Source organism: Micromonas pusilla (assembly GCF_000151265.4).
Source record: "Micromonas pusilla CCMP1545 genomic scaffold MICPUCscaffold_2, whole genome shotgun sequence".
Classification (NCBI taxonomy): domain Eukaryota; kingdom Viridiplantae; phylum Chlorophyta; class Mamiellophyceae; order Mamiellales; family Mamiellaceae; genus Micromonas; species Micromonas pusilla.
In genome coordinates, this window is record NW_003315883.1 from 1,130,725 (window position 1) to 1,151,537 (window position 20,813).

At 60.0% G+C, this 20,813-nt stretch overlaps 7 protein-coding genes across 7 annotated transcripts; 5 read left to right on the plus strand and 2 right to left on the minus strand.

The window, feature by feature from the left end:
- Positions 1 to 155: 155 nt before the first annotated feature.
- Positions 156 to 1,419, minus strand: MICPUCDRAFT_64511 (uncharacterized protein; the record flags this gene model as incomplete). The annotated part of the gene is made up of 1 exon (XM_003056373.1): positions 156 to 1,419. Exon 1 carries the CDS (start codon positions 1,356 to 1,358, stop codon positions 156 to 158), a length of 1,203 nt encoding a protein of 400 aa, XP_003056419.1. The 5' UTR covers positions 1,359 to 1,419.
- A 661-nt stretch (positions 1,420 to 2,080) lies between these two features.
- Positions 2,081 to 7,238, plus strand: BLD10 (basal body protein 10). Its single transcript, XM_003055978.1, has 3 exons — positions 2,081 to 2,377; positions 2,564 to 2,659; positions 2,837 to 7,238. Exons 1-3 carry the CDS (start codon positions 2,264 to 2,266, stop codon positions 7,130 to 7,132), a joined length of 4,506 nt encoding a protein of 1,501 aa, XP_003056024.1. The 5' UTR covers positions 2,081 to 2,263; the 3' UTR covers positions 7,133 to 7,238.
- Positions 7,218 to 9,100, minus strand: MICPUCDRAFT_64516 (uncharacterized protein; the record flags this gene model as incomplete). Its single annotated transcript, XM_003056374.1, has 2 exons — positions 7,218 to 7,414; positions 7,583 to 9,100. The coding sequence occupies 2 exons, from the start codon at positions 9,098 to 9,100 to the stop codon at positions 7,232 to 7,234; spliced, it is 1,701 nt and encodes a 566-aa protein (XP_003056420.1). The 3' UTR covers positions 7,218 to 7,231.
- A 1,464-nt stretch (positions 9,101 to 10,564) lies between these two features.
- Positions 10,565 to 11,442, plus strand: MICPUCDRAFT_46535 (uncharacterized protein). The gene has a single exon (XM_003055979.1). It carries the CDS (start codon positions 10,708 to 10,710, stop codon positions 11,098 to 11,100), a length of 393 nt encoding a protein of 130 aa, XP_003056025.1. The 5' UTR covers positions 10,565 to 10,707; the 3' UTR covers positions 11,101 to 11,442.
- A 2,469-nt stretch (positions 11,443 to 13,911) lies between these two features.
- MICPUCDRAFT_64519 (uncharacterized protein) lies at positions 13,912 to 16,696 on the plus strand (the record flags this gene model as incomplete). The annotated part of the gene is made up of 1 exon (XM_003055980.1): positions 13,912 to 16,696. A coding segment is annotated over one exon (2,785 nt), but the record flags the coding sequence as incomplete, so codon positions are not given.
- A 696-nt stretch (positions 16,697 to 17,392) lies between these two features.
- Positions 17,393 to 18,671, plus strand: MICPUCDRAFT_64521 (uncharacterized protein; the record flags this gene model as incomplete). The annotated part of the gene is made up of 2 exons (XM_003055981.1): positions 17,393 to 17,484; positions 17,916 to 18,671. The coding sequence occupies exon 2, from the start codon at positions 18,120 to 18,122 to the stop codon at positions 18,669 to 18,671; it is 552 nt and encodes a 183-aa protein (XP_003056027.1). The 5' UTR covers positions 17,393 to 17,484; positions 17,916 to 18,119.
- Positions 18,672 to 19,560: 889 nt separating this feature from the next.
- On the plus strand, positions 19,561 to 20,340 carry MICPUCDRAFT_38460 (uncharacterized protein; the record flags this gene model as incomplete). The annotated part of the gene is made up of 1 exon (XM_003055982.1): positions 19,561 to 20,340. The coding sequence occupies one exon, from the start codon at positions 19,561 to 19,563 to the stop codon at positions 20,338 to 20,340; it is 780 nt and encodes a 259-aa protein (XP_003056028.1).
- Between the last annotated feature and the right edge of the window lie 473 nt (positions 20,341 to 20,813).

Consider the following 20,813-nt stretch of genomic DNA (forward strand, 5'->3'; position numbering starts at 1 on the left):
TAAATTTGAAACCAAAACCCACGTCACGTCGCGCCGTTGACAGGCGCCGTCGCAACGGCGAATCCCGTCGGCTCCGATTCGGAGCCCGCGCAGTTCGCTGTCGCCGTTTTTCCCCGCGACGTGAAGGCTCGTTCCTGCTCTGTGCGCGGAATCGATCAAACCGCCCCGCGCGCGGGCAGCGCGCGTCGCGGCGGCGGAGGCGGCGGCGGAGGCGGCCGCGAAGCGGCCGCGACGCGCGCACAGCGCGCGCGCACAGCGCGCTGGGCGCGCGCTGTGCGCGACCGCCGCGACGTCGTCGCGGCGGCCCGCGCGCCCGTGACGCCGTCGCCGCGGGGCGCTTTCGCATCTTTTTCGGGCGAGCCCGACGACGACCCGAAGACGCGGATGAGGTCGAACGACGACGCATATCGAATCGTCTTGGCTGCGATCTTCACCTCAGATTCTCGCAGATGATCATCACAATTGAGGTCCCGTGACCGAAGTTGACCATCGGCGCCGTCGTCGCCGCCGCCGCGAGAGGAACGCCCGCGGAAGGGGGGGGGGGATCGGGGTCGGACTTCGGAAGGTCCGACACCCACCGACGGAGCGGGGATGATCGCGAGTTCGCGAAGGTTAAGGCCGATTTTGAGTCCGCGATCCCGATCACGATCGCATTTTGTCGTGAGGATCGAGGGTACGCTGCCGCCGCCACCGCCGGCGGCCGCCGCCGCCGCCGCCGTGAGCGTCGGACGGACCCCGGGACCGGGGTCGGGACGAGGGCGTCGCCGCCGGCGTCGCCGGCGCCTCGCCGGCGAACCGAGGGTGACCCCGACCTCCCCAAGGCTGGGATCGACGTGATTGTGTGTCACGCGGAGGAGGACAGCATGTGCCTCGACGCCGCCGCTGCGAGTCGTGCGGCATCGTGCACTACTTCGAAGCGCACGGGTTGTCTCGCGACGACGACGACGCGTCGACAGAAGCCACGGGGGGGTGCGTTTCGCGGGACGACGCGACGAGACGCGTGGGAGACGGACTTCGGCCGGCGCGCGCACGCGGCGGCGGCGCGCGCGGAGGCGGACGCTCGCGACGCGGGGGGCACGCTGACGCCGCGCGAGGACGCGGCGACGGCGATGGACGCCGCGTCGCTCGGCGCCGACACCGCCGCCGCCGCCGTCGCGTCGACAGAAGCCACGGGGGGGTGCGTTTCGCGGGACGACGCGACGAGACGCGTGGGAGACGGACGTCGGCTGGCGCGCGCACGCGGCGGCAGCGCATGCGGAGGCGGACGCGCGCGACGCGGGGGGCACGCTGACGCCGCGCGAGGACGCGGCGACGGCGATGGACGCCGCGTCGCTCGGCGCCGGCGCCGCCGACGCCATAGAATAATAATAAATTTCCCCGGTTTAACGCCGTCGCGTTCCGCCGTCGCGGGCGTCCTATTAATAAATTCCTGAAGAGATTTCACCGGCCGACGTTGCCGTTCGATTGCGACGTTGATCGGTGCCGTCAGATAGACCGACCGAAAACGGCGACGGCGGAATAATAAATTTTCTCTATTTGCCCTATTGGATAAACACAGCGAAGATGAATACGAAGGTATTACTGTACTGTAGGCCTACTTCCGGAAGTACGGAAGTACACGTACAGTAACGCGTTGTACCTTCGTACGTTGTACACGTACATGTACACGTACTGTACGTGTACAGTACGTGTACACGTAGGTCTAAAATGATGAGCGTACTAAATATATTTCACTCCATTGTTTATTATTTATTTCACTCCAATTCATGCCCTTGTACATGTACAGTTGTACAAGTGTTGTACACGTACAGTCGTACACGTACGTGTACAGCTGTACACGTTACAGTACGAAGGTACGTGAGTAGTAACGCGTTGTACGTGTATGTAGCTATGTCGTACAGTACTAATGTATGTAGAATTATTTGACATTTGCCCTAAATTTCACACTATGGAGTCACCACCTACGTGTAGCTACGTGTACGTGTACACGTACGAGTAGCATAGCTACACCGTAGAGACGAAAGCACAGCAGAGAGTTTAAACGCCGAGAAGCGTGTGAAGCACTCACTGTGACGTTCCACGACCTCTGAAATACTTCCCGACTAATCGAAGAAGTGAAGTGTCTTAAAGCACGTCAATACGTGAACAGGGACAAAGTACCAATAGTACGGGGCGAGTCCCTTGTGGACTGCCTGCAGAAGGGAAACTCGGGAGAGCAACGTACTTTTTGCGGGCCACCTGGCTGTCCTCTCTCCGCGGAACAATGGACGCTCAGAGACTTTCGCTTCTCAAGCGCAAGCTTGAAACACTTAACTACGATGGGAAACTTGATCCGACATCTGCTCCGCTTACTGAAAAGGCATGTCACACTCGCTGCGTTTTTAACTGTTTCCACCGTTTCAGCTGAGGCGCTCGTCAAAATCTGTCGAATTCAAAAAAGTTGTGCTCTCGCACGCTTCTTTGAACTCAAACGGACGAAGACCTTGGTACCATTTTTACGATCATGATAAGATATGATGATTATGACGTTTATTTCCATCGCTACTCTCGTCACCGTGCACAGATCGTGGAAGACTTGATGAATGCCACCAACAGCTACCGTTCGCTCAAGATAAGAGTGACGAAGCAGGGCCAGGAATTGGAGTCATACCAAACCAAGGTTAGTTAGACTTCACCCACCTTATCTCCCGATGTAAAACATTCTCTCTCGATTCGTACAAATTTCCAGTGTTCGTGATCGTGTCTGCTGCTACGATTTTATAGGTTTTCAGGACACTGGGGAAGAGCGCTGAATCACTAAACCTCAAACCTGCCTTGTCTGTTTCCTTCTGAACAGGTCGAAGTCATACGACGCGAAAACGGAAAGATCATAAAGGAGAACAGCGCGCTACATATGGAAATGATAGCAAAGGATGAGAAGTGTGATGCACGCCTGCGCGAAGCAGCTATAGAGGCCCGTAAGCTCGAGGAACGTGTCTCGGAGCTCAAATTCTGGAAGGAGCAGCACGCGAACAGATATCGTGAGCTTGAAAAGGTCCACGAAGGAGTCAAAGCCAAACTGAATCATGTCATCAACGGTAATATAAACAAAACTCGCAGCGTGGCGTCCACTTGTTACGACGTTGAGGCACGCATGCAGCTCACTACTGCACTTCAGGAGGCTGCATCTGATGCTACGAATATGGTCACATCAAACGAGTGTTTTGAAGATCTAGTTGCGACAACTGACAAGCGTGTCGCTGCACTCCAGCGACATCTGAATGAAGCTCAGGCTGAGCTTGCGCGCATGGAGGCTGAGGTATGCGCCTCAAAACGTGCTGTCATGGCTCGGGACATCGAAGTAAGGCGACTCAATAGCCTTCTAGACGGAGGGCAACTGGACCTTGACAGCCTTGTGCACAAGGCAGAAATTCAGGCCAAGAATGATCGTATTATAATTCTCATGAAACAGGTGGAATCACTCACGCTTCAAAACGCGGAGACCGTGAGCCCTTATCACGCAGAATCTTTCGAGGAGCAGAATGGCGTTGGTACGTCGCCAGTCAAAGAGGCAAAAACTGATAATGCCACATTTGACGGGCAAAATATCGACCAGAGTGCGGTGCACAGTTCCAAAGTTGTGGAGGGTCAGCTTGCCGATACAAACTACTCTCAGCTGCTCATAACGTCACAGAACGAGACGGAAGAGCTGCGGCGAGAGCTTTCTAGGATACAGGTTGAGCGTGATAACGCGATCAGCCTCTCAATGCAACTTAAGGAGGCCACAGGTGCAGCAGCAGCTGCCGTCGCCCAGCATACGGGATTCACTGACGATGTCGTGCGGAACGCTGTTGCAACTGCACACGTCTCTGATCATCATAATGACGAGCTACTTGAGTGCATAGTTAATGCTGTGGAAGCACGCGATGCCGCTGAATCTCGAGCTGCAGAAGCCAACGCACAAGCTAATCGCGCAAAATTGTTACTTGCTGAGGCTGTGACTGAGATGCAGCGCTTACGCAACTTTGCGGAACAATGCGAAGAGCAACGTGACGAAATCATTTCAGCAGCAAGATCTGCAGAGGAAGCCGTGGAAAGATACAGAGCTGAGAGTGGATTACAACAGTCTACTCTCGAATCTCTCAAGGGGAGGGCGTATTCAGCCGAAGCTGAACAGCGTCGGCTAGACGGCTTGCTGCGTGAAGCTAGTGACGAGGTCAAGTTTCTGCGAAAGCAGTCGCATGCAGCGACAACAGCTAAGAACGAAGCCCTCGAAGTGGCGGCAGCTGCTGACGATGAGCGTTCCTGTGCAGATGTATCAATGGGTGCACTTCGTCACGAACTAAGTATCGCTAGAGAACGAGGGCAAGAACTGGAAGTACACGCTCGTGACGCAGGTGAGGCTGAGGTTAGAGCGAGAGCTATCGCAGCCGAAGCTGTCGCAGAGGCGGAGAGCGCTCTCATGGCAAGCGAGACTCGCGTATCAAGGATGCCTGGGGCGTTTCATTCATCTCGTGTCGTAAAACAGCTTACTGATGAACTTGAACGTGTTCGTGTGGCACTCGGGGTAGCGCTTGATGACGCTGCTGCGGCACAGGCCAGGCTGAGCAGCGTGGTTTCGACATCAGCTGTTTCGGCCAAACGCGCTACAGTGCTTGAACAGGAACTTGAGGCTGAGCGTGAAGCCCGTGTACATGCAGAAACATGCCTTGATGCTGCTGAAAATGCTGTTACTGCCGCACGGACTGTAGCAGAGAATTATGAGCTCGACGTCGCACGACGAGTGAGAGAGCTTCAAGTCGCTACAGCTGAACGTGATGATGCGCGCGCCGACGCGAGTGCAGCTTTGAGTGCCCTGCAAGAAGTGAGGGACCGCGCCCGCGCTGATGCAGATGCAGCCAGTGAGCTACGACGCGACGCCGAAATTTGCAAACGAGAAGTGGAGCAGCTAAAGACACTCGTGGCTGGTCTCAATAACACTCGAGATGATCTCGTGCAGCGTCTCCAGCTTGCACGTAAACATGCTCGCAAAGCAGCTGAGAAAATGATAAAGGCTGAAACCGGTGCTGCGGCGGAACGCTCTAAAGCAGAGGAGGAGGCAATAAACTCTGCGCGGACGAAGAATATCGTCCGAACACTCGATAGAGAGAGAGATCGCCTACAGTCTGAACTCGATATCATGATTGAGGATCTCCGAGTCGTGCGTGCTCGTGCGATTTGCGAGTCGGAGGCGGCTGAGGAAGCCCGCCAGGTTGCAGCTGCTGCCGAGACACGAGGCCTCGCTGCTGCTGCTGCCGCCGCCGCCGCAGAAAGACGTGGAATCGACACCGAACAACACCTCGAGCGCGCACGCCAAATTGAACATGAGCTCCGTGTGGAGAATGACACGCTCCGTGAGGAGTTACGCGCTGTCGCTGATGACCTTGCTTCTATGACCCGAGAACAACAACTCGTCAATTCCGAGCTTCTCAAGTGTTCAGGTGAGCGCGATGAGCTGTTGGCGAGTCTCGAGAAGACCAAGGCCAAAGCATCCAAGGCGGATGCTGCCGCTCGTGCTTCACGGAAAGAGGTGAACGAGGTCGTTGCAGCCTATCAGGATCTGGGAGCAGAGAACATGAGGCTACAAACTGCAGCTCTCGCGCTCGAGCGCGACGGACAGCGAGCTCGCCTAGCGCTCGATGCCAACGAGACAGCCTTGGCAACTGCTAAAACACGTGTTCGTGTATTAGAGGGTGAAAATCGCCAATACATAACTGACCTGCAGGCTTTTGAACTGCAAAATGATGGTCTTACGCGCTCGCTCGCTGAAGCAGGTCGAGCTGGTGATGGTGCCACGCACGAAACAGTGGCACTTCGCGAGCAACTATCTGCCGCACAAGCTCTTGTGACTGAGCTTGAGCGCGCACGTGAACACTCGCATCGCGAACTCGCAGCGGCAGATGCCAGCCTTCATGTTGCCCGCGCCCGACTGGCCGACGCCCAGGGAGAGCGAGAGACTACGAGCCACCGCCTGCGACTGGAAGCAAACAGGGTCAGAGAGCTAGAAGGCCTGCTTGCGGCAACAAGATCTCGCGAACACAACGTGGAGCTTGCCTCTTCAGAAGCTGCACAGCGGATTCAGACCCTGCAGGAACGTGCGCGTATGTTGGAGGAGCAAAATCATGCACTGCATCGTAGAATGCATGACATGCAGATGCAACGAGAGGCGGCAGACGCTGACGCTTCACGGCTTCGCGCTGTCGCAGGTACTGAGCACAGAGGTTCAACGTTGGTTGGCGACAAGGCGACGGAATCTCCTACAGAGGCAGCTAAACTACGTGCGCGGTTGGGCGAGTTAGATCGCTCATACGCAGAGCAAACAATCCACATCACCACGCTTACAGAAGAAAACGCAAAGTTGAGGTTGCAGCTGGATGATGCATCTGCTGCTGCGAGTTCCGCTCTGGCGCAGGCGTCGATGGCCAGGCGCGAACTCGCAGCAGCGACTCACCGCGAGACAATCCTCGCAGCGAGGGCAGAGGATGCGGCAGAGAGTGCAGAAACGTCACGCCGCGCACTAGAACAGACGATTATTTCCAGCAAAGGGTCTGATCATGACTTACCGGTCGCAGATGTCGGTGGTTCGGGGGCACGTGTTGCTGCAAAGGATCGCCTGCAGGAGGTGGAGCGACGCGCTGTCGCACTTGAAAATGAGTTACGTCTGGTTACACAAGAGAGACAAGCTCACACTAGCGACGAGACGAAGTTCCTTCGTGCGGAAAATTCGCGCCTCATCGCGCTACTTAGTGCTTCAGAAGGTGGCGATGCAGCTCTCGAGTCAGACCGACTCAGGGCAGCACTTGAAGCGGCACAGGAGAAGTATGCGGCTGTTGAGGCTGATTTCCAAGCTCTTATGAATTCTGTGGAAGGACTCAAGCGTAACGCTGAGTTGGGTGACGATACTGACGTTGTGAGAGGATCTGTGGGTGACAGTGCCGAGTTGAAATTAAGGCTGAGCAAGCTGGAGCGCGAGAATGCGTCGTTGCGGTCCAACCTCATCGGAACTGAAGAAGCGTGTGAAGGTATGCAAAAAGAGCTTCGGAGGATCCAACAAGAGTACAATGACCTTGCTAAGACCCTCACTGGCACTCTAGGCGAAGGTGCCGATGTATAAATGCGCTGAGAAGAGACGTTGCTCGATGTTGTGACTGCATCAAGACTCGTTGGCCGATGCATAATAACTGAAACATATAGAGAATCGAGACAAAATAATTCACCTTACAATATCGTCTGCTGCTTCTGCTTCTGCTGCTGCTGCCGCCACGTGCGCCCGGACGCGATTTCCCTCCGCGAGCGCCGCTGGTGAATGTAGGTATGCTGCCGCGTCGCGTGACCTTCTTACCTTTTCGTTACTTCGCGAATACATCGCACCTTCGAAATGCCTCAACGCCAACTCCACGGTTTAAAGTCCAACAGTCGATTTTATAAAAGAAGAGTCACAAACTGTCAGCGGTAGCGAAGTCAAGTCGATAAAAAGTTGGAGGTCTCGCGGATTGTGGAATGCTACTTAAAAGAATGCTACGCAAGTATGAAACTTAGTATGAATGCAGAAATCTGAACTTACCACCTCATCATTGTAGGAAAAGTGTGAAACACACCCGTGCAAGCGCTCGATCTCGTGTGGTGAGTATGCGGACGTCCGAACGAGGGCTCGAGCCAGCTGCACCGCATCGAGAAGCGCCTGATTAGCACCTTGCCCTTTGAAAGGTGACATAGGATGCGCCGCGTCGCCAATTAGTACGACTCGTCGCGTACTTTTCTCCCTAAGATCCCGACAGTCGGCTGGCCTCACGCAGTTACGGTCAAAGACAGGGTATCCACTAACGTTCTCTGTTTTTGTGCTTACGAGGAGTCCATGGACTGGATCAGGCCAACCCTCACATCGCTTGATTACCTCGTTGAGGAGAATCCCACCCGAAAACTTGCTGCTCGTCAAATCTCGAGCGCTCGCTTCGTCAAGAGGAAAAGAAAACTGCCACATCATCGCCGCATTCTGATCAACCGTATTCGTGCCCTCCTTCTTTTGCACTGCAGGGGCGAGAACCCCGTCTCCATCAGGCGATGCGCTGAAAGGCATCACATACAACCTACTCTCCCCGTCCACGACCTGTAATACCTTGTGATGACACAAAGGGTGATCAAACCCATGACATATTCCCAGAACCACCAAAACACCCGAATAGTGTAGCGAGTATTCGTCTGTGATCTCCTTGCCGACCAAAATTTCACGCACCTTTGAAAAAATACCATCAGCTCCAACAAGCAGGTCGCACGATTCTCTCGACCAAACGCTTACCACCGAGGGCGCAAAGTCAGAGTTGCTGCTTTCACTCTCTAAACTTAAGTATTGCAAGTACGTGCGTCGCACACCTTCGGTGCATTCCAACCACTGCCTCCATTGTGTGGTACCTGGTGCCAGACGCCTGAGCAGCGCCTGACGCAACACCTGGCGAGGCAGGTGAACATTGCATCCCTTATCACTTGCTGTGGTGCCCACACCTTCTGATTCATCAAAATCTGCCAAAGTGGCGTGACCGTAGCGGCCTAACTCGTCACCATTGGAAGAGAACGATATATTCGAGCTGGACCCCACCCCCTCGAGGACTAGTCCGAGATGGCTCAGTGCAGTCCCACCAGAGTACTTCTGCATCGTGAGTCCGTAGCCGTGCTTCCTAGATGTGAAACGATGGTCTTTTTCGAAGAGCGCAACGCTAACGCCGCGTTGCTGTAAGGTAAGAGCGAGGGCGGCTCCTCCGATGCCAGCGCCGATAATTTCAACACGAGATGAGTACGCCATTGGGGTTGGGAGGTCGCCGTGGGGGCTGAGCACTAATCCCGTGCCGTCGCAGTGGAAACACATCCGAAAATTCTTAGGAGAAAGAATCGGAGCTGAAGACAAAACCTTAAACGCCTTCCTGTTTGCCTCGTTTCCATCTTCACCGCCGCCAGTCTCACAAACCCCTCGTCCTCGTCCTTGGTGTCTTTGCTCTAGTTCCAGACGTCTCCATTTTCGTGCGCGTTTTTGCTTCTTCGTCAGCGTTACGAGCATTCCCTCACCCGCGCACTTATCGCACCACATCATTCCATACCCGGCACCACCGCAACCACAGTCAGCGTCTGCCCTTTCGATTTTGCAATTGTTGGACAGGAAGGGCAAATCATTGTTTCTCGAGCAACTCCCTAGCCGTGACAAGAGAAAAGTTGAAAAGGGGCAACCTCCTCCTTTTCGCGCGATGTCACCACGAAAAGACACACTATTTCTAGCAGAGAGTGATGGTGGCCAGTGTGCCCATCGCGCACCGCACGTGGCCCAACGACGGTGAGCCGCGGACATGAACACAGCCTCTCTATCCTCACGGTGCTGTCACGGAGCAGTGGTATGTGTACAGTGTACAACGCGTTACTGTAACGTGTACGAAAGTACCTTCGTACGAAGGTACTTTCGTACAACTGTAACCGGTGTACAGCTGTACACGTAGTTGTACATACAGTAAAATTGTACGAAGGTACTTTCGTACCTTCGTACGAAAGTACTTTCGTACGAAAGTAGTTGTACTTTCGAAAGTACTTTCGTACAACGTACTTTCGTACGAAGATACAGTACGTGTACGTGTACAGTAGTATTCTATCTTCGAAGATCCATTATCAACTTTCGGATTTCGTCGAGTACGATACGTGTTGTCCTGACTAAAAGCGCTGCCAGATTTTAGGTGTTACCCGAGTACGTTCCATCGAAAATCCGGACTGAATTGCGCTGTGCGGTCGTTTTCGTACAAAAAGTCGGGGAGTTTGAACCGAGATTGGCGAGTTCGGTCGACGATTTCGACCGACCGCGTGTACTCGCGCGTACTCGCGCGTACTCGCGCGCGCGCTGCCGCGCCGTCGCCGCGCCTGTCGACTTCAAATTGTGCACGGACGTTTGCACCGCCAACGCGCGTTGGCACGTGAATTTTCGCGAAATTTTACGCGCGGACTGTGGCAGGAGCAGGGGCGACGTGTCTCTCCTGCGGTGGACGGAAATCCACCGCAGTGGCAAACAGTCTGAGTACGAGTATCCTATAGTACCCAGTGCATGTCGAGACATCGTCTCGGTGTACGAGTAGTGTGTTGAGGTCTCTATGTGTACGTGTACGTGTACAGCTGTACACGTACGTGTATTTTGTCAGGTTATTCTATCCAAAGAACCTCAAAGAGTACACGTCCTGTGTGTACAACTACACGTACAGTACACGTACACGTACGTGTACAACGTTGTACACGTAGCGCTGCGAGAATAAATATTTGCCAAGATCGATGTCGCGAAATATATGTCTCCCCGAGACGCCCGTCGACACGAACTACGACGACGCGCGCGACCTGGCGTTCCCCGAGATCGGCGACCTGCGCGTCACGAGCACGGACAACGCGCAGGTGAAGCATTTCGCGAAGCGATTTGCGACGCGGCACTTCGCGAAGCGAATTGCGACGCGTCGCGCGTCGCTTGGACGACCGTCGCGCCACCGCGGGAGACGACGCGTCGCGACGTCTCGAGCACGACCGCGGCCGCGCACACGAACTACGACGACGCGCGCGACCTGGCGTTCCCCGAGATCGGCGACCTGCGCGTCACGAGCACGGACAACGCGCAGGTGAAGCACTTCGCGAAGCGAATTGTTGAATCGTCGATCGCTCGCGCGGTTTCGTCTCACCATGGCCTTCGATGACATCCCCGTCGAACTCGCTGCCGAAGTGTTCAAGAACCTCGACTATGGGGTAGACTCAAATTCAATCGCTCGACCGTCGTCTGTCACGCTCGGCACGATCGAGCGCGGACTGGTGCACGACTGTCCGGTCGAAGTCGCATCGCGGCGACCGTGTCTTCCGGTAACGACCGACGAAGGAAGGCACTTTCCTCCAATGGAGTTCCAGAAGAGGGGCTTACCCCACACTCACCTGATCTTGAAGATCAAGCGCGGCAGCGACTTCAACGTCGATAACCTCATATGCGCGGAGATCCCCGACATGGCGACGACCCCCCCGCCTTTGCCTCCCTCGGGGGCGATTGCTCAGCTCTACGTCGCTCTCAGTCGCTGCACGACTTAGCTTACATGCGTTGGTGTTGAAGCATATGATTCACGGACCGTGTGGCGCTGAAGCGGGCAATCGGTGGAAGCACACGGAGTCTGGGCGCACGACCACCCGAAGAGCACACCGGCGGTCCACTGGACGAACGCTCAGTATGTAGGCGTTACAGTATCACATCGTGCACGACCTCGGCCGCCGACGCCGAAAATGTCGCCGAGTCGGGGCTTTCGAAAACACGGCGGCGAAAATACAGACCGAGAACGAACGCCTCAAACATCTCAGCGCTCACCACGGGACGACGACGACGACGTACGCGGCGACGGCGACGCGAGATATGTGTAATCAAATTAAAACGTACTTTCGTACTTTCGTACTACAAGTACCCCACGCGCACTGTTGCCATCGCGCGTAAATTACCCTATCTCGATTTTTTCAAACCGCTGTTTCGATCGAGACCGCCGATCAACCTGGCCCGATCGAGTCCCTCGCGCCGGAGGCGCTGATTTGAAACCACGAATCCTTTCAACGCGCCGGCGCGGGAGGGGCGCAGCCCCGAGCGCCGGCGCAGCTCTAGCTAGTGATTCTTATACACAATTAGTTGTACAGTACGTGTACGTGTACGTGTACTGTAGTACGAAAGTACTTTCGTACGAAAGTACCTTCGGGTATGATTACAAAAAGGTGAGCTCTAACCCATCCGGGCAAAACATGACTACAGTACACGTACGTGTACGAACAATCCTCTCAGTACTGTACACGTGCTGTACAACGTATTTGTAATCAGATACACACTGTACAACGTACCGCAATTTCCCTGAGCGCGAGCGGCTACCTGTACGTGTACTGTACGTGTACGTGTACACGTACTGTACCTGTGTATTCGTTGGCACACTCGTATGCCACTGAGCTGCTGAGTTCATCACGACAGGAGTCTCAGGCACAACGCGCGGCGTCGGCGTCGGCGTCGGCGCCGGCGTCATGCCGAACCTCGTGTGCTTCGCCATCGTCGGGCTGCCGCCCGCGCCCGTGGCGATGAACGGCGAACGCGAGTTCGCCGGCGCGCGCGCGCGATACCGCCCCGAAGTTTTGTCATCGCATCCGCGCGCGTCGTCGTCGACGGCGGCATCGGACGCCCCGTCGCCGGCCGCGCTCGCATCGCACGCGCTACCGTCCGGGGTGGACGTGCACGTCGCGGACCCGCCCGAACGCGCGCTCGCGACGGTCCGCTACCCCGTCGTCTTCACCGAGGAGGCGGACGACGCGGGCGACGCGCGAGCGCGCGCCGTCGAGTCGGACGACGACGACGACGACGACGACGACGACGACGACGACGACGCGCCCGACGACGACGACGCGCGCGACCGCGGCGCGAGAACGTTCCACGTCGCGTGCGTCTCGTTCCTCGCGCCCGTGCCCGAGGAAACGCGGCGCGCGCTCGCGGGGTCGCTGTCCCCCCGCGCGCGCGCGCGCGTCGCGCTCTGCCTCGTCTCGCGTTCGCCCGCCGCGGCGGCGGCGGCGGCGCGCGCCCTCGACGCTGCGCACGACGCGTGGCGCGCGCGCGGGAGAGATATCGCGCCGTTCGCGGATGTCGTCACCGCGATCGTGGACGGCCTCGCGCGTCGCCCCCGCGCGCCGACGCCCGCGACGTTGGTCGTCGTCTGCGGGAAGCCCGTCGCGTTCCCCGCGCGTGCGCCGACCGCGTCCGCCGTCGCCGCTGCCGGCGGCGGCTCGATCGCGCGCTCTCGACCGGAGTCGCCGACGTCGCAGCCCGCGCACGGGAGAGACGCGAACCGCGCGGACGCGGTCGACGCGCCGCGGACGCTCCGGCGGACGCGATGGACGAACGCGTCGACGGCGACGAGACCGCTTCCGCCCGAGCGACTCTCGTCGCGAGGGTTTCACCGCGGCGTCCCTCGCGAGCGCACGTTCGACGCGCTCCTCGCGACCGGGGCGGGTCTGGACCCCGCGAACGTCGCGACGCTCGTGTTCGCGCTCGCGACCGAACGCAAGGTGTTGATGCGATCGCGCGACGTCGGCGCGCTCGTCCGCGCGTCTGCCGCCGCGCGCGAAGCGTTGCATCCGTTGCGATGGTCGCACGCGACGCGCGCGGCGACGCCTGCGTGGGAACTGCGCGATGCGACGCGCGCGAAGACGCCGTGGTTCCTCGGGATGATCGTCTCTTCGTCGTCGCGCGGCGGCGGCGGCGGCGAGGACGGCGACGGGATGGCGAAAGGCGAGAGGCGCGCGGAGGACGAGGAGGAGGGGACGACGTTGTCGTCCCTGTCTCCCGACGTCGTTGTCGTCGACCTCGACGCGAACGAGGTCGTCGTCGTCGCGCACGCTCGCGCCCTCGCCGCGGACGCGAAATCCGCGGGGAAGCACTCGGAAATAGTACGCGCCGCGCACGAGGTGAAGACCCCGGGAAAGATCGCGGCGGCGTTGATCGATCGACTGCGTCTCTTGACGGCGACGACGACAGCGGCGGCGGTCGCGGGTCCGAATTCCACTCTCAACGCGAGCGAGGACCAGGGCGACGTCGACGACGACGAAGACGACGACGATGCGTCCTGCTTCGAGACCTCGCTCGCTCGCGCGCGGCGGGCCGGCGCGCGCGGGAAGCGATGGAGCGACGCGCACGACGACGCTGCGCGCGTCGCGTTCGCTTTGTGTTGGCGCGACGTATTTCACGGATACCGTGCTCGAATAAACGCGAACGTGAACGCGAAAGCTTCGTCGTCGTCGAGCGTTTTCGACGCGGACGCCTTCGCGAAAGACGTCCGAGCGCGGGACCGCGGCGAAGACGCGAGTGTGGCACATTTCTCGCACGCGATGGCGCGCACGAGCGCGTTCGTACGACACGCGGAGAAGCAGGCGCGCTCGATGCGACGCCGACTGCGGCGGCGGAGCCTGCAGGAAAAACACGCCTCGAGCGCGGACGCGAGCGAGCGATGGCTTTATCCGAGCGAGCGGCGACGCGGCGACGATGGCGGCGTGTTGGACGACGGCGTGTTGGACGGAATGTCGTCCGATGGTGTGTCCGACGGTTTAGTCCGCGAATTGCGCCCGCGTCGCGTTCGGCCGGAGGGCGTCGGCGGCGGCGTCGAAGTCGCTGCGCGCCGCGTCCCGCTCGTTCGTCGCCGCGGCAGCGGCGTCGTGCGGTTTCGCTCGACGCAGCTGTATCCCTCGGCGGAGACGGATGCGAACACCGACGAGACGACGGAGGTGAAGCGCGGTCACGCGCGCGCGGGATCGTTCAGCGCCGCGGACGCGACCGAGCGACGCGTTTCGATGCATTCGTACGACGCCGGCGGCAGTCTCGCCGCCTCCGGCGCGGGAAGTCGGGGAGGATTCGTCTTCTCCGCGATTGGGTTCGCCACGGCGGCGCCATCATCAGACGCGTCGCCTCACGCGCTCGCGCTCGGTTCGCGCGTCGCGCCTCCGACGACGACGCCGCCGCCGACGTGCGCGCCGCCGCTGAGACTCGAGCCGCCGAGGGCGACGACGAGCAGAGGCGACGCGCGCTCGCGGAACGACGCCGACGACGACGAGCAGAGGCGACGCGGAGACGCGGTGTTTCTCTCCTTAGAGGGTATCGCTAAAGATGCTCCCGCGCTCGTCCTCGAAAAGTCGGCGCCCGCGCCCGATGTGGCGCCCTCCGCGTCGTTCGAGAGGCGGTTCTCGTCGCTTCGACGCGACGGGCCGACGCCGCGCGAGGCGAAGACGCATCGACGCTCCGCGAGCGGGGGAATCCCGTTTCCGTCGCCTCGAGCGGTCGCGAGCGACGACGGCGGCGGCATCGACGACGATGTGTTCGCTTTCGAAGAGCGGTCTGCGTCGGTCAAAACCACCGGGGCGATCGGAGAGAGATCAACGGGGGAGGACGGCGCCGACGCCGCGCCTTTCTTCCCCAGCGCGTCTTCGAAGGACGCGAAAGACTCCTCGTTCTTCGGTTCCCTTTTCAACGGCCGCTCGCGGCGCAAGAGCGTCGGAATGAAGCCAAAATTGGATTCGCGAAGAGGATCCCAGCGAGGCGGATCCGTGCGCGGCGTGAACGAAGGCATCGGCGCGACGGCGACGGCGGCGACGTCGAAGCGCTCCGCCGGCGACGAAGGCGGCGGCCGGGCTCCGTCGCCGACCGAACCCGATCCGTCGTTCGGGAGCGTGTTCAACGGGTGGCTCGCGGCGTCGTCGTCGTTCGTCGGCGCCTCGACGCGGACGGCTAACGACGCGGGGGGTGATCTCGATCGATCGAGCGCATCTCGCGGCGAAGAAGAATCGGCGTTCGACTCGGCGCCGTCCACCGCGCGCCGGGACGCGCCGTGGGAACGCGGATCAGCGGGGTCTTCCCCGCCAGGTTCCCCCGCGAGGGGCGCGAGGTCGGCGCCGATCAGTCGCGAAGGGTCCGCGCGAGCATCCCCAGACGGTAAGATGTTCGCGTCGTCGTTAAGATCGAGTTCTTTTGATGTTTCAAACCCTAAACCTGCGCCGACGGCGGCGAAGGCGGCGGGGGACGACGACGACGACGACGACGACGACGACGGGACGCGCGCGTTTGAAACCAAGAGCACGGAACTGTGGTCGCTCGCCGCGGCGAGCGCGCCGATGTCGTCCCGCGCGGCCGCGGCGAGGGCGGCGATCGAATCCTTCCCTACTCGCTCTTCTCGCGGCGGCTGCGCGGAGTCCGACGATTCGGCGATGTCGCTCGCGGCGATCGACCTCGAAGGCGTCCTGCACGCCATGGAGGTTTGGGGTCGTGTCGTCCCGAAAAAAACAGCCGCGCGCTCACCCGGTTCCTCGCTGACGCTCGCGCACTTAGCCGAAGAGTCCGAGACGAGCGCGGGATCCTCAGAGACGCCATTCGACGGCGACGAACCTGGCTCGGGTGAGGAGACGGAGAGGCAGCGTGGAGACGACGCGGACGCAGAGAGAGCCGCCCTCTCCCCCGAGGAAGAAGCGGACCGCTCGCCGACGACTAAAGACCCGGGGTTCACGCGCGCGCTTCACGCCGCCGCACACGCGGCTGTATCTTCCGGCGACGCGGTCGCGATCACTCGGGTGTTGTCATTGTCGAAGCGCGCGGGGTGTAGGCTCCCTGGCGGCGCCGCGCTGTGGGGGGACGTCCGCGTGTGGAGGGGGATCGAGCTCCCGACGGTTCGCCACGGCAGCGACGACGACGACAGTGGCGACGACGGCGACGGCGACGGGCACCGCGAATGGCTCGTTCCCGGGTCGACGCGCGTGCGCCGTCGAAGGACGCTCGCCTTGATGATGGCGTCGATCGGTTTACCCGCGCACGCGATCGCGTCGGTGCTGTCCCAGCTGCCGCGCGTGGACGCGGATGAAAACACCGCCGTCTCGGCGGACGGCGGCGGATATTTCCAAAACGCGCAACTCGCGTCCGTTGACGCCGTCAGACCGAAATCTCGCGCTGGGTGGGACGCAAAACCGGCGTGGAATAGCTACGGGACGAAGGCAGGGTCAGGCGCGAAGACACCGCGCGCGAACGCGGACGCGGACGACGCGGGCGCGAGAGGCGCCGCGGGAGCAGGAGGCGTCGCGGGCGCCGCGCCGCGGGGAAAAGAAAAAGAAAACATCTCGCCGTCTCACGCGTCCGCCCCGGGTATCGCGGTGTCGCACGACGCGTGGGTCGAGAACATGCGGCACGTCGTCGAGACCGCCTCATCGACGATATTATACGCGTCGAAAGCGGCTGGATCGATCGCACCGTGGTGGGCGCTGGACGAATGCACGACAGGGCGTGGCGGCGTTCGTCCGTTTCGTCGCTTCGAATCGTCGACGGCTGACGCCGCCGCCGACGACGACACAGACGCCTCCGCAGACTCCGACGACGACGCCGCCGCGCCGCAGCGCCGACGAATGCGCGCGAGCACCGCGCACGACGCTCGTGCGAATCTCCCTCGCGATCGCGCGAGCGTGCGCTTGTTCGATACCGCGGTCACGGTCGTCACCTCTCGACTCGCCCCCGAGAGCCGAGAGGGCGGCGGCGGCGGACGTGTCCGCCGCGCTCGGGAGGTCGTCGCCGCCGGATCCCAAGACGGCGCGTTCGCATCTTGGCACCCACACTCAAACGTCGTCGTGCGCGCTTCTAACCTTGGGTGGGGTGCCGGCGGCGGTGGCGCCGCGACTGCGCTCACCGCTCTATGTTTCCTCGCGGACGCGGAGATCCCCGGAGTCGGCTTCGAGAGTTTTCGAAGCGCGTCTTCGCGCGTGTGCGTCGGCGGCACGCGCGGCGGCGGCGTCGCCGCTTGGGACGTCACCACTGGCGCGTGCGTGCTCGCGTCCCCGGGATCGCACGCAGGCGCGGTGTCTAATGTTCGGGCGATGATAAACGGTTCAAATTCGACCGTTTTAGCGCTCACGTCTTCGACCAAAGACGCTTCGGTGAGGCTATGGTAGGATCTTTCTTTGCAACTCCCTCTCTCTTTCTCATTGCAAAACGCTTTTCTTTCCGTCCGTTCCGTCAGAAGTCTGGCTAGGTGCTCTCTTTTCTTGGGGGAATTTCACTGGCGGCGCAAACCCAGCTGCTGCGCTTCCTGAAGATACTCGGCGGGATACTTCTCGCTGCGGAGGAATTTTAGAGCCCGTTGAACGCTTGAAGTGATCGTCGCACCGGTTGCGTCGCCCTCGGGGTCGGCTGGGCCCAGAACTTCGATTATCAGTCTGTTCCGTCTGTATCACTCAAATTACACCGTCCCTCGTCCTATCTACCGCGTCGGGCTGCCCGCGTCTTATATCGTTCGCGTTATGACTTTACTAACTTCCCGAGCGAGTGTTGACTTTAACTTCTTTTTTGCTGGTGTCTCTACGTCATGGGATGTGCGTCAAGGCGCGCGGGAAGCCGCCGTCGCGCTCGGAGGGCACAAGAGAGGCGTGTGCGCAGTTTCCTCGCGCGCGGCTCTCGCATCCGTTTCTGGCAGTGACCTCGTCTTCACCGGCGACGGAAACGGCACAGTGTACGCGTGGGATTGGCGCAGATCCTCAGGGGGGGCGCTCGCGAGCGCGCGCGCACATCGCGGATGCGTCAACGCGATTTCCCCGGTGTCGAACGCGCGAAACGGCGCGGACGTCGTCGCGAGCGCGGGCGAGGACGGCGTCGTTCGCGTGCTATCCCTCGACGGACATCTTGGCGGCGCGATCGCGCTTCACGGACACCTCGGCCCGGTCACGTCCCTCGCGACTGTTCGCTACGGCGGCGCGAGCGGCGACGGGTTTGGAACGTCGCGGAAAAATTGGAACGGCGACGACGCGCGCGACGCCGCGCTTCGAGACGCGCACCTTGGGGCGACGCTGACGTATTCCGGTTCCTCGGGGAGCCTTTTCGGCAGATCGAGCGGATTCAGCAGCGGACACGACGCGAACGAGGGTTACCCGGGGTTAGGGCTCGTCTCCGGGTCTGTGGACGGCGCCGTCGCGATGTGGTCGCGCGTCCGGACAGGCGACGGCAGCGGCGGCGAGTGGCGTTGCGTCGGAAGAGCGCACGCGCACGCGGCCGCGGTCGCCGCGGTCGAAGCGTACGTCTCTCACCGCGACGACGGCGGCGGTGGCGTCCTCACCGCGGCGTGGGATAACTCCGTCGCGTTCTTTCCTCGCAGCACGGTCGACGGCGTGCTCGGGCGCGCTCGGTACGGCGGCGGCGGCATCGGCTTCGCCGCGGACGCCCCCGCGACGCGGCGCGACGGGCGGCGCTCGCGGGCGCACTCGCGCTCGGGGTCGTTCGGGGGAGAGCTTCATCGCGCCGTCGGAGGGGCGTCGTCGACGTTGACCCGCGACCGGACGTCGAGCTTCGACGACCGTGGCGGCGGTCAGTCCGCGCTGTTCGGGGACGCCGGCGTCGGAGGTGGCGTGCACGACGCCGACGACGCGCTTTCGTTTTCTTCGAAACCGCGGACGTGGACGCCTTCGGGGATGCATCGCGCCCCGGGACGACCGCGAACGATCGCGATCGATCCAGCGGGGAGGCGACTCGTGAGTGGGTTCGCTGACGGAAGGGTCACGTGCGCGGTCATGAGCGCGCCGTCGACGGCGTGACCCGCCGCGGCGGCTAGACAGAGACTGGTTTTTCTGCGCCTCGGGAGCGATTTTTCAAATCCGTTTGGCGCCCATCTTCAAAACGCAAAGGCGTGAGAACTGGACTGGTTCTCTGGTTGTAGTATTTGGGAGAAGGGATACCTTCATCTAGGGTTTTATTCCGGACCTAGGTACGAAAATTTCAGCCTATCAAATGCGTTTGGAGTTTCGTATGCAAAAGACCGCCACGGGACCTGACGATGTACTCTTCCGATGAAAACCACTTTTAAAACAGTACAGTACACGAACTTCCGTACTTCCGGGAGGCGCTGATCTTATAAACCTTATCTAGCTGCTCCAAGTTCGAGTTTTCTAGGAGGGAGCGAACGAACTCGTCCCCGCGCCAGTTCCTCTCGCGCCGCCGCACGTTCGCGACCGTTCGAGGACGGCATGAGCAACGAACGTAAGCGCCGTCGGGCTGATCCACCCGCTCGCGAAGCGCCGAGCGTCGACGTCGACGACGACGTCTCCCCGGGCGACGTCCTTCGCCTCGTTTCAGCGCGGTTCGACGAGCTCGAAGAAAAGCTCGAACGCGTCAGGGAGGAGCACGTGGAGACGCGGGCGGAGCTCACGGCGACGCGGAGGACGCCCGCCGAGCTCATTGATATCGTCAAATCCGTGAACCCGACGTTCGACGTCAACGAGCAGCTCGCGAGCGTGGTGTTCTCGCACGTGACGGACGTCTGCACGCGTGTCGCCCTTTCCCTGGTGAACTCCGTGTGGCGCAAGGCGTCGAAAGTCGCGTCTTCGCAGCCGCTGACTCTCCGCTTCAACATTGAGATGCTGGAGTGGTATAAGAAGGGAGCACTGCATGGCAACACTGAGTGTGAGATGATTGTAGGGTGCGTCTACTACCACGGCGTCCTCGTGAAGAAAGACATCGACACGGCTTCGCAATACTTCGAGAAGGTAGCCGCGAAGGGTGACGCCGTCGCACAAAACAGTGTAGGTTGTTGTCTCTTCGAGAAGGGGCGATACGACGAGTCGTTCAAATGGTTCACTAAAGCGGCCGCTCAGGGGATCATTTCCGCGGATTGTAACCTCGGAATCGCCTACGAACACGGCTGCGGCGTGACGAAAGACATCCCAAAGGCCCTTGAGATGTACACGAAAGCCGCGGAGAAGGGCGACGATCTCGCGGCAAAATTCCTCCGCAAACTCACCAAATAATCAGCGTTTACTAGACGAGCACGTCCTCTCGTTTGAATGACAACAACGACTGTACATCTACAACGACTACACCACCTACGCGTCCGTCGTGATCCTCTCCAACGTCTTCGACATCAATCGCGCGTCGTCCCCGCCGATCCGAACTGTACAACGTACTTCCGGAAGTACTTCCGTACGAAAGTACGAAAGTACATCTGAACGTGTGTAGATCTGATTACAAAAAGACTCAGCTCTAACCCATCCGGGCTAGAACGTGTACGTGTACGTGTAGGTTACGTGCATCTAAGCGCTTTAATATACACGTACGTGTACCTGCTCGCATTTAGGTCACATGTTTAGCCCGGATGGGTTAGAGCTCAGTCTTTTTGTAATCAGATCTACAGTACGCTCATCCGGTCCTACAGGTAGGCGCGGACGTGCGAGCGGAATACAGTACACTGTGTGTATATCTGATACAAAAAGACGAGCTCAAC

What these genes read in the sequence shown, in the direction of transcription:
- BLD10 (XM_003055978.1), top strand. Translation starts at nt 2,264, where the DNA reads ATGGACGCTCAGAGACTTTCGCTTCTCAAGCGCAAGCTTGAAACACTT. An exon ending in AGGCATGTCACACTCGCTGC is followed by an intron (nt 2,378 to 2,563) that starts GTTTTTAACTGT and finishes CACCGTGCACAG; the next exon opens with ATCGTGGAAGACTTGATGAA. An exon ending in TGGAGTCATACCAAACCAAG is followed by an intron (nt 2,660 to 2,836) that starts GTTAGTTAGACT and finishes CCTTCTGAACAG; the next exon opens with GTCGAAGTCATACGACGCGA.
- MICPUCDRAFT_46535 (XM_003055979.1), top strand. Translation starts at nt 10,708, where the DNA reads ATGGCCTTCGATGACATCCCCGTCGAACTCGCTGCCGAAGTGTTCAAG.